Here is a 12,079-nt window from a genome sequence, read left to right on the forward strand (position 1 = left end):
CCCTTACAGAGCATTCAATTGTTTATGTCCGTGGCCGTAAATCAACCCGGCATCGATTATCATGTTGTACTGGCCCAAAATGCTCTGCAACATTGCCTGGATATGCCCGAATTACATTCGGAAATGTTTTGCATTCTCATCAAACAAACATCCCGGCACACGGGCCAAAAGCTTAGTGTTGGCGTCCAGGTAAACAAGAAACTGGGCAAGCAGACGCGCGTAAGTTTTTTAAGTTGCAAATTGCTTCTTGTTTACGATTATTTGTTTAGTTTTTTTGGTTTTCTTTTATAGTTTTAGATTTAGTTTGTGTTGATGTTATAGTTTGTTTTTTAGTTTAGTTATGTTTTAGAGAAAACTGGCAAAAATGAAACCCAATAACACAACCACTCCACTGTCTTTAGTCCATCTAGAGAACACTAACTAAAACCAAAATACCCCAAACAAATACCTATATTAACATCACAAATCTAGTGAAAGCGGATCAAGCAAGCTATTACGAATTCACCGAATACATAAAGCACCAATAGGAAGAGGAAAATATCAACATTAAATTATATGGGGATAAAGAAAAGCTTTTTTCTTCATTCTTTATTTTTTAATAAAAATATCGATCATGATAAGGATATTTAGATATTGGAGAACCAGATCTCATGTTTTGCCTCAAAAAGTTACGCTATTATTTAACAACGAGGTCTTTAATTTGCGGGAACAAAGCTCTTATATAGCAGTAGGGACATATAGGGCGATCGATTAATCGACTTTGTATATAGATATCTATTCTGCAAATTTCTGAAAATAGAAAATATTTCCCAAATTTAAAGGCTACAACAGAATAATACAGAATCAATACTGCTCAAAAATCCCAGACCACGATATATTGATAAGGTCACTCAGCAAGCGAACATCAGCTGTTTTTTTTCTGAATTCTAATGTCAAAAACTTGGACTTTGTTTACGTTTTCATAATGGAAGTCGATTTACAATAATGGGTTTTGACAGCTGATATCCACATGGTCTCCCTTGATTGCCTTATTAATAAGTCTTGTCCCGGGCAAAACAAGCTACTCTCTATGACAATGCAGATTTAATAACTAGCACAGCTTTTGGTGCAACTAACTTAACAACCCACATTTTTCAACTATCGTAAATTAAAAACCAATTCGCAGATAAAGACTTCGTAAATTCACAAGACTCAGTGGGCCTAAACATTATTTAATCACCCAATTAACATATGAAGTCGAGATCCTCTGCTAAATCAACATAATTTCAAATACAACACTGCCTTTGCACCATAAAATGTGCCAATTCTCCTATAAGTAAAAAAAATGGTAATGCTTTAAATTCAAAATAGTTACCTAACAAAAAATGGCAGCATCAGAATTCTGTTCCAGTACTTATTAATAGTAAAGCTAGTTAAAGGGAATAATGTCAAAATCACTCTCAGAATACAAAATAATTCGAGTTCGGAGCAGAAATCTTCAAAATCAACATAACAGCCAATCAGAAGTTAGCATTCCTCTTTACCATATTTACTCGCCCAAATTGCTTGAGTAAAAAGTTTTAGAAAGCCATTTTGTTTTTTCTCTTTAATTTGGTTGAACTTTTTACTAGTTTTGTTGGTTCAGGTATGCGTTTCTTGCAGGTGCTGAAATGGTACTAATAAATGCTACAATACAATATAGTTCCGTTCCAGAACATAAAATAACCTACCAATTTTACAAGTTTTGCAACTTTTTAATCGAAAACCGTTCCTGAAACCACAAAACTGGTAAAACACTGAACCAAATTTAAGAGAACACAAAACAAAGTGGCGTTCTCTTCGTAAACTTTTTGCTCGAAAAATTTATCCGAGTAAAAATGGTAAACAGGAATGCCAACTTCTGATTGGCTGTTATTTTGATTTTGAAGTATTACCATCTAATTTTGGCATATTTACTAGATTTGCGTTCCCGAACTTTCCAATTTGTTTTGTACTAAGAGAGCGATTTTTAAATGTTCCCTTAAAAAAGTACTGGAACAAATCATATATGTCTTTATACAATTTTCACCTAATGGAGAGCAATTCCTACTAGAATTATGAAAATATCGACAAAAACTGTCACAGTATATACGTGACATATCAACATAATATTCTTTTGGTACTGGGCTAAACAGCCTGGATTCAGTAACTCAATTAAGAAATCGAGTCGATTAGAAGGTACAGTCTAATTCATGGTATAATAATAAAAGGTAACAGCAAGTGTTGTTGTACAAAAAACGATACAACAACCACATGGAAATTTGTTGTTGTAAGTTCTACTAGTGTCAACTCATTTGACAGAAAAATGTAAACAAACAAACAAACAAATTATCATCAAATTATTTTTATTTTGAAAATGGAATATTTTCGAATCCTCAAAATAAAAATTGAAAAACATGAATGAAAATCTATCAAATTTATATTTCTATCGCTTCCACATCTTTCCTTTAATTGAGCCAATGCCATATATATGTGTAACACATATGACAATGCTGGGAATATCGAGTAATTCCTTCAAGAAATCACCCAATTTTCCTATTGGGTGATTTTTAAAAACACAATTTGTCAAATTCATATTGACACTAGTATTACGTTGGAATCAAATCAGCTGGGATTTGCTGTTACCTTTTATAATTGTACCATGAGTCTAAATGCGCCTTAAATCCACTTGATTTGTTCCCGTACTGGAAGAATCTACCAATTTTTACTATGTTCTGTTTGTTTACAAAAATGTCAGCTGATACTGGAAAATCTTTATTGGGTAACACAACTGTCAAATTTTCTCTCTCAATTCACTCATTTTTGCTGGACTTTTGCTTTAATGAAGACTATCCAGTAACAATTTCTACAAATTATTGAGTAAACGAATATACCTATAAATAATAAAAATAAACAAGATTACTGTAGGACGGTTTCAAATTATAGAAATATTTTCCAGAGACTTTCTATTGATCTAAATAACTTAAGAGTAAAAAAAGAGTGTCTACAATTACAACTCTAAACAAACAACTGACCTATCTGTTTCAAACGCAGTATTATGCAAAATACCTAATAAAATGTGTAGGATAAGATCAGGATTTCCATAGATAAACTTTTTAATGGTCTATATACAAAGAAAGTCTTCAGTATGCTTTCTATTGATCGAATACCTTTCCAGAGATTTTTCTCATAGATGAGTAAAACAATAATGTCTACAATTGCAACTCTGAATAGACTCAGCTGTTCTGTCATTGATTTTCATTATAAGGTTTATATCGATATCGAAACCTTCCAAAGGAATTGATAGACTTAACACATTAAAGAGAGCCTTTATTTCTTAAATCACAATTCCATTGGAAATTTTTTTGCACATTTTATTAAGCCCATGGCCAAACTATCAAATTGGAAAAAATAACTACGCGTAAAATTTCCAGTAAATTTAAAAGTACTCGTGTGATACAAATGACCCACAAAAATTGTATTTGCTGGAAGCACGCCGTAACATTTAAAACCGACAAAGGACTTAATAGTTAGATAACATCAAATCCTTTTTTGTATGGGGACATTTTCGGCTATTACATGATTTATCTTGGAAATTGGCTTCACTTCTAATATTGAACTCATATCAGCTTCCTAGAGTATTTACCCTATTAATACATTATCAAAAGAATGTTCTAGAATCGATTTTTTATGGAGATACGTTTAATTGGATACGGACAGCAATTCATATAAAAAGTCAAGTTTAATAATCTAGAGCTTCTCAACAATAAATTAGGTTTTATCAAGTACTATGATTAGGGAGATCAGCTGTTTTCTTTGCCAAACATGATTTAACGTACATTCTTGGAGCATGTAGATTAGAACTTTTTATGGATGGAATGAAATTGACAAATTAAATCCACTGGATTAACGAAATCTAATAGAATGTAAACGTACTATTAACGTCTCCTATACGTTCTCAAAGCCTTACAAATTTTGACAAATGTTATCTCCAATATAACTACGTGTCACTAAACGGCATTTAGATTAGAACTTTTTGCCGTGTTAACCTCCTCTATGAAGATTTATTTGACATATATGTAATGAATTTGACAATTTAAATCTACAGGATTAAAACAAACCGGTACTATGTAAACGTACTATAACTGTTTTGGAAAATAAAATATATAAAAACAATTATTTATTTCATTTAAAGTATTTTCTAATCTATTCAGAAATTTTATTCCAACAGTTTTCGAAGCGTATGTTGTACAATTTTCCATCGCTTTACAAAATTTAAAAATATTTCGTATTTTCAAAGTAATTTTTTTCATTTTCTGTTATTTTAATGGATTCGGCAAGAGCTTCTCATTAGATTACGTACAGCTTTTAATGCAGCTTTCACTATAACTAATTTGATGTTTTATAAAATAATTTACACACAAATGTTCCTTTGTTTATAAAATTAATCCTGTATTTGTTCAAATGTAAATTTATTAGAAAAATAATGCATGCCTGTAATTTATGTACACTAATCAATAACCTATTAACTAATTATAATATACCATTAATATAAAATAAAAAGGAAAAATACAAAACATACATAATTTAATAAAAACCTGATCTAAAATGTTTTGACCTGTTTTAATACAGGATTTTCTTTCTTTCAAGTTTAAAATTGATAGTTTTGTATATTTTCTTTGAAATAATTAGTAATATTAATATAAAAACTCCAACACTTAGTTTATATACACTGACCATAAAAAAGTTATTGATTGATGCCGTTTTAAACTTGTCTTTACCACATATTTTTTCTACAAACAAAAGAGATTGCAACATTTTTACATAAAACAATAATAAAAAAACTCCACAATACAAAAAACTTCAATATAGATGAACAAGTTAACTTTACATACACCACCGTACATACATGTAATTGCTGTAAATTTTCAGAATTTCTTCTATTACGAAAAATTAGAACAAATACAAAATTATAATATAGCAGCATAGTTTATTATATATAAAAAATAAAATATAAATATATACATAAATATATTAATATATCATCATATTTACTTATCTATGTCTTTTTTCTGCTTTATATGCAAATTTTAAACTATTTCTATTAATTTATTTGTTATGTATAAATAATATATATATTTTTAATATATATAAAAAATAAAACCATAGCCAAACTATGTGTGTTTGTTGCTCTCGTTTCGCCACTACTTATTTACTTACATACAAAATAGATGAGCATTTTTTTACTTCTGAGTGCATTTTTTTCCTTCTTGTTGTTATGCTTTTTTCTTTAATGAATCATATTTTTGTTGTTTTTGTTACGACTTTTTTCTGTGTTATGAATTTTTTTCTATTAACATTTTGGCGCTTTTTCTTATAATTTTTATGATTTTCTTTAAATAAGAAATGAAAAAAACCCAAAACTGTGCCCATTAATCATAAATTAATATAAGGAAATTGTGTTCACTGTATAAAAAATTGTTGTTATTCAAAATTCTTTGAAATGAAAACAAAATTTTAATGCACTTTTTCCTATTCTCTTCTTTTGTTTCTTTGGCCAATTCTTTGTTTACAATTTTTATTCCAAATACAAAAAAAAACAACAATATCAAATCAACCTATCGAACGCAATTGAATGACCAAAATTCCATTCCAAACAAACAAAAAATCGAAATCCGAAAAATACAAATTTACAGCAACTACTATTATGTGCCACGCAAAGTCTATTTGCCTGTGATACTCAGCAAAGTGGTAATGCTCAAGCAAATGGCAGTTCACCAACATCCTTGCAGGTATTGAAAAGGAGTTGTTTTAGTTTTTAAGTTCAGTACAATATCAAAAAAGCTAACCCTACTACCTCATACCGAAAAAAAATGCATGTAAATCTTTTTCCCCTCCCCTTATTCAATTTCGTTTTCTATTTCAAAGCGAATTTGTGTATCATAATTTGTTTTTAAATATACCCTTGCATTTACTTTTAGGCTCCTGTACCTCCTCCAATAATAGACTGCAAATCCAATCCTCCCGCCTATTCCTTCGTCCAAGGCTGGCAACTATTGGCCTTAGCTGTCTCTTTGTTTGTGCCCAAGTCCAGCCGTTTATTGTGGTATTTGAAATTGCATTTGTCTCGCAATGCCGATACGAAAACCGAAACCGGTAAATATGCTGCCTATTGTGAACGTGCCCTGGAGAGAACCTTAAAGAATGGTGGTCGTGAAACGAAACCTTCACGTATGGAGGTGTTATCGATTTTGCTAAAGAATCCCTATCATCATTCGTTGCCACATGCCATACCGGTGCATATGATGAATTCAACGTATCAGGTGAGTGAGAAAAAGTCTTTCGAAATTCTTTTACTAGAGGGTTGAATAGGGGTTTTAATAATCATCCACCTTTCTACGAAACAATCAGTTTAATTTTAATGAAATTGTCAATGATCGACCTTAAAACAAAAAGGATCCGTACAATACTTCAAGGTCTTCTGAATGAATCTGATATTATTAATCCAGTAGTATAAGGAGGTGTTAGATATCATACCCTTTAAAAGCATGTAAAGTCCAAATATATGTTACAATTATCATCCTCTAGTATTCGAGGCACTCGGAATTCATTTTTTGTCAACCTAGAAATAGTACACAAATAGACGCCGATCTAATACAAAATTACATTAAGCAATTTTACCTGCCGCAAGGGCTCTCTCACCTACAAACTATAGAATTCGGACAATAAAAGTTGCCTTCTGTAAGTCAGGACTATGTGCAATATTGATATTTACTTTTTTCCACCTCTGAAAATCATGAGAATATATTGGAACTTTAGATACCTATATAAAGGATAGATCCTTTGTAAACATGGGATTTCTTGGAGGTACAAACTAATTATTGACTTATTTTCCAATACATATCAATGGATAAATGTCTATGGGTCTCAGCAGATAGATATTTTCATTATAGAAGACTTGAGGATGCTATTCTATGTCCCAGTCCCGCTCTTCAAAGACCTGTTGAATATATAAAGGACTGTTGCCTTTTTTAATTTTCAGTTTATATCACTCCATCGGATATGGGTGAACATCTGTATTCATATTTTAATATTCTAACTACTTTCTATCTCTTCCAGGTCGTTTCATTTGATGGCTCAACAACAATCGAAGAATTCCAAAGTACTTTGGCCCAAGAAATCGGCACTCGTGATTCCTCCAACGGCTTTTGTCTCTTCAGTGATGATCCCATTGAAAAAGATTTAGAACATTATCTCGATCCCATGGCCAAACTGTGTGATGTCATCTCGAAATGGGAAACGGCGCTGCGTGAAAAAGGTTCGGGTAAATTTGAAAATACACGTGTCATACAGTTGACCTATAAAAATCGCCTATACTGGAAACACACGGTGAAATTTGAAACCGACAAAGAACGCCTACTGCTGTGCTATCAAACCAACAGTCAAATTGTCCAGGGACGTTTTCCGCTATCACGTGATTTAGCTTTGGAATTGGCTTCACTAATGGCTCAAATCGATATGGGCGATTATTCGCATGAAAAGTCCAAGAGTGCCACCACAAATGTGGGCATTAAAGCATTGGATAAATTCTATCCATATCGTTATAGAGACGCTTTAAATCCGGAACAATTGAAGGATATACAAGAATCTTTAATAACGAAATGGATATTGCTAAAGGGGCGCAGCACTTTGGATTGTGTACGCATCTATTTGACCTGTTGTCGCAAGTGGCCATATTTTGGTGCCAGCCTCTTTCAAGCTAAACCCAGACACTCGGATCAAGCCATGGCTTGGTTGGCGGTATCAGAGGATGCTCTCAACGTTTTGGAATTATCGACCATGGCTCCGTTGGCCAGATATCCTTATACTTCGGTTATGACATTTGGTGGTTGTCAGGACGATTTTATGTTGGTTGTGTCGAACGAGGACACCTTGGCCTCATGTGGTTCACATGAACAAAAACTTTTGTTTGCCATGTCCAAACCGAAAATTTTGGAAATCACTCTGCTAATTGCTGATTATATGAATGCTTTGGGTCATACAGTGCCCGGTACACCGCACATGAATTCTTTAACGCGTAATGGTTCTCACAGATCTATAAGATCACGGCCACCAGGTGGTACGGGAGCCACTACAGTTGGAGGAACATTGTGTGGTAACACCACGGCTGGCATGTCAACCAATGCAACAACGACGGCCCACAACACCCTCAATTCACATGCCACGCACACGCTGAATTCCAATCACTCACACACATTAAGTTCCTCACACTATAGTGGCGGCGATCATGGTGGCGGCACGAGGTCACAAGGTGGCTCACATCAAGGTACACTGAATTCCTTGCATAGTCAAAATCATCATCACCATCATAATCCACATCAGCCGGATATTCTGAAGAGTACACCAGATCATCAGAGAATAAAATAGAAGAGAATAAATTGTAAATAGCAGCAGCAGATATAAGACAAACAAAGAGACTTTATTTTTGAGAAGAGAAGAAGAAATATGCCTAATTGGAGTAGGCATGAAAAACCAAAAACAAAACAGATTTTTTAGATAAAAACGGTATAATTTTTTATAAGAAATTAAAAAAAAAAACATCATGTATATAAATAGTTTTAAGGGCAAGTGATTCAGAAAAACTAAAGTCGAAATTTAAGTTAAATAGACTATTTTTTTTCTTTGTGGGAAAACTCTGTACTTTTCCAACACCAAAACAGAAGAAGTTAGTATAAATTTTTTTTTGTTACACAACAAATGTATTTTTTTTTTATTTTTTCTTGATTAAGGACAATAGTAAAAATGAATATTATGTGAAAGTTTAAAGTGAATGTAGATTAAGCAATTGTATTGGTTTTTCAAAATTTGTTTTCAAATGTTTTATTATTTGACCTTAAAAATGTATTGTTTTGTTAAAATTTATTTTCTTTTTGTAAATTTGAATTTCTTTCCTTTTTATATTTTAAGTTCTTTATCGTGTTAGTATAAGGATGCTCAATTTATAATTTTTTTATATTATTTAAAATTTAACATTTTTTAAGAATCTCATAAAACAATGATTCTATGTCCCTCTGTCCCTTTTGTAAAGTATATAAATATATATAAAAAACATCACCCTCCCTATCTATACCACATAGCTTAAAGCTTATACAAAAAAACCATCATGAAATGAAGCCAAAAAAACTAAACAACAAATTATATATCAGCTTACAATTCAAAACCATAAACCAAGGCAAAGCACCAAAAAAGTAGGCTTTAGTTTTTTTGTAATTGTAATTATACAGAGAGAAAGAAAATGGCAAATAAAAAACCTAACCAGCACATGTAAGCAGAAAATGTTAAGCATATTTTATCTAGGTAGCTACGGAAATCGGAACGATCGAAAGAAAAACGAAGTGAACAACAACGCTAAGGTTTCAGTTGAATATTTATGCAATTAGTTGGTTTAATAATTCAACATTTTCAAAAAAGGGAGAATAAATTGTAGTCAACTTTGGAGGAAAACACAAATAAGGATATGGTAAAACTAGGAATGCTCAAGAAGTCAATATAGGTAGGAGTTGTTTTATATGTATAGATGCCTTTAAAATAACTTTTGCTTTTAAACCCGTAAATGAGATATTCCACATATAGTCATATATTAAGATGTCTAGGTAGTTATTAGCCTGAACAAAGTCATTTTGGACTTCATACAGGAAAATTTTAACAGCCGAAACTATGTAGGTGTGAGAGTTTAGGGAATGAAATTTAACATGAAGGGTCGTTTCGTTTGATGGCTCAACAACAATCGAAGAACTCCAAAGTACTTTGGCCCAAGAAATCGGCACTCGGGATTCTTCCAATGGCTTCTGCCTCTTCAGTGATGATCCCATTGAAGAAGATTTAGAACATTATCTCGATTCCATAGCCAAACTTTGTGATGTCATCTCGAAATGAGAAACAGCTCTGCGTGAAAATGATGCGACTATACTGGAAACACACGGCGAAATTTGAAACCGACAAAGAACGCCTACTGCTGTGCTATCAGGCCAATAGTCAAATTGTCCAGGGACGTTTTCCTCAAATTGATATGGGCGATTATTCGCATGAAAAGTCCAAGAGTGCCACCACAAATGTGGACATTAAAGCATTAGGTAAATTCTATCCATATCGTTATAGGGATGCTTTAAATCCCGAACAATTAAATGATATACAAGAATCTTTAATAACGAAATGGATATTGCTAAAAGGGCGCAACCCTTTGGATTGTGTACGCATCTATTTGACCTGTGGTCGCAAGTGGCCATTTTTCTGTGCCAGTCTCTTTCCAGCTGGATCAAGCCATGGCATGATATATGTGTAAGAGGCCAGGATATGAAATTTAACATGATATATAAATAATTTAGGGTTTTCCGTGTCCGAATCGTTCAACTGAGACAGACTGTGTCAAGGGATCCCCAACAACATCAGTAGGAAACGAACTTTTTTTGGGACTTCTAACATTTTTCTTATCTATACGTCCACGATATTAGCAGTGAGGTCGAACATGGTAAAAGTTCCTTAAAGTGACTTCCTTTTTAAAGAAGTTATACGAAAGGCACCTAATCGTATTCTTCATTCGATGGGCAAGAATCTATTGTTCCCACCTTTTAACAGCTCCTGATTTGGCAACATTATCTAAAAGAGTTTTAGGAGAAGCTATAATAGATTGACTACAATTTTCCCAATTTTAAAAATTTTCCTGAAATTCACGACACAATAAACAAAGTAACATTTTAGTAGAGATCGAAAAAAAAATATTTCAGTTTGTCAATTGAATTAATTTCAAATACATTTTTTAATTAAATGAATATTTAAATTTATTTAAGGTTAAAACTGGTGTTATATTAATATTTACTTAGCGGCTATTAAGCAAATTCAATAATCAATTTCAATTTAAGATGCTTACTTTGTTAGTTGTACCTTGAAACCCCCCATTTTTCAAATGAATTATTTCAATTAAAACAAATTTGTCGTTTTTCAATTAGAAAACAACGCACAGAACGAAATTAATTAAAAAACAACACAATTAATAAAAAATTAAAGAAATTATTAACAACTATAAACAAAAACGGAAAACGATTTTCTAACAATAAAACTTAACGTTAAGACATACACTTAGAGAAAAAACAGAAAAACAAAAATAAAACATTTTTTGATAAATTTACAACAAATGGCGAAAAAGTTTAAAAAACATGCATTAAAGCTCTAAACGTATTTAAAAAACAAATGCTGAATTTAGAACAAAATAACAACAACAAAAATATCAGGTAGAAATCAAAAACAAAATATATGTATTTGAAAACAAAAAATCCCGACACAGAATTCATTCATTATAAAGGACAATTCACACTACTAAATTTCGCTTTAAAAAAAACGGAAGACAGATAAATAAATAAATAAACAAAACACAAGATGAAGAAGAAAAAGATGCAAATTAAACTCGTTAAACAATCACTTCAATGATTCCTATTTATTTGAAACAATAAACAAATGATTTCGCTTAAACAAAAAGAAAAACAAGAGAAAAAAATATTTAATTAAAAACTAAATAAAAGAAAACCAAACAAAAATCCACAAACACTTATTTTTCAAAGCAAGACAAAAGTTAAACTAATATAATTCAAATTTGTATAGTTTTATTTATTTCTAATTTTCTTTTTTCTTAAATTATTAACACAATATTTAGTTTAGTGCAAAGAAATACTTTTTTTGTATTTAATTTATTACCAATAATTCTAGTGATATAAATGTTGTATGTGACTCCAACTCTATATATCCTTTTCCTCGATCAAAAAAAAAAAAAAAGAAAACACAATTTCCCTATATATGCATTAATCTAAGTATATATATTTATTATTATATAGTATATATAATGTTTATACAATTTACTTATTATATACTCATTAAAAACATATTATTATTATTGATATGATGCTGTATCATATATAAGTGAAATCGGATGAAACAGAAACAAAGAAATATTAACAACAACGCCACATATTTTTTCTTATTTTGTAGGCAATAACTCGAAAAGAAAAATAAACATTATACAAAGAATAAA

At 31.4% G+C, this 12,079-nt stretch overlaps 1 protein-coding gene across 1 annotated transcript in view; it reads left to right on the forward strand.

The window, feature by feature from the left end:
* LOC133321508 (uncharacterized protein CG43867) overlaps positions 1 to 8,447 on the forward strand; it is a 62,041-nt gene extending 53,594 nt beyond the window's left edge. The window contains exons 8-11 of the mRNA XM_061530595.1: positions 10 to 219; positions 5,694 to 5,789; positions 5,979 to 6,320; positions 7,117 to 8,447. Coding sequence (XP_061386579.1) covers positions 10 to 219; positions 5,694 to 5,789; positions 5,979 to 6,320; positions 7,117 to 8,424 — 1,956 coding nt within the window. The 3' untranslated portion in view covers positions 8,425 to 8,447. The remainder of the gene's footprint in view (positions 1 to 9; positions 220 to 5,693; positions 5,790 to 5,978; positions 6,321 to 7,116) is intronic.
* Positions 8,448 to 12,079: the final 3,632 nt, after the last annotated feature.

The sequence above is a fragment of the Musca vetustissima genome, unplaced genomic scaffold, assembly GCF_032173495.1.
Source record: "Musca vetustissima isolate MV318-11 ecotype Yass unplaced genomic scaffold, APGP_CSIRO_Mvet_v1 utg23914, whole genome shotgun sequence".
In the NCBI taxonomy this organism is placed as follows: domain Eukaryota; kingdom Metazoa; phylum Arthropoda; class Insecta; order Diptera; family Muscidae; genus Musca; species Musca vetustissima.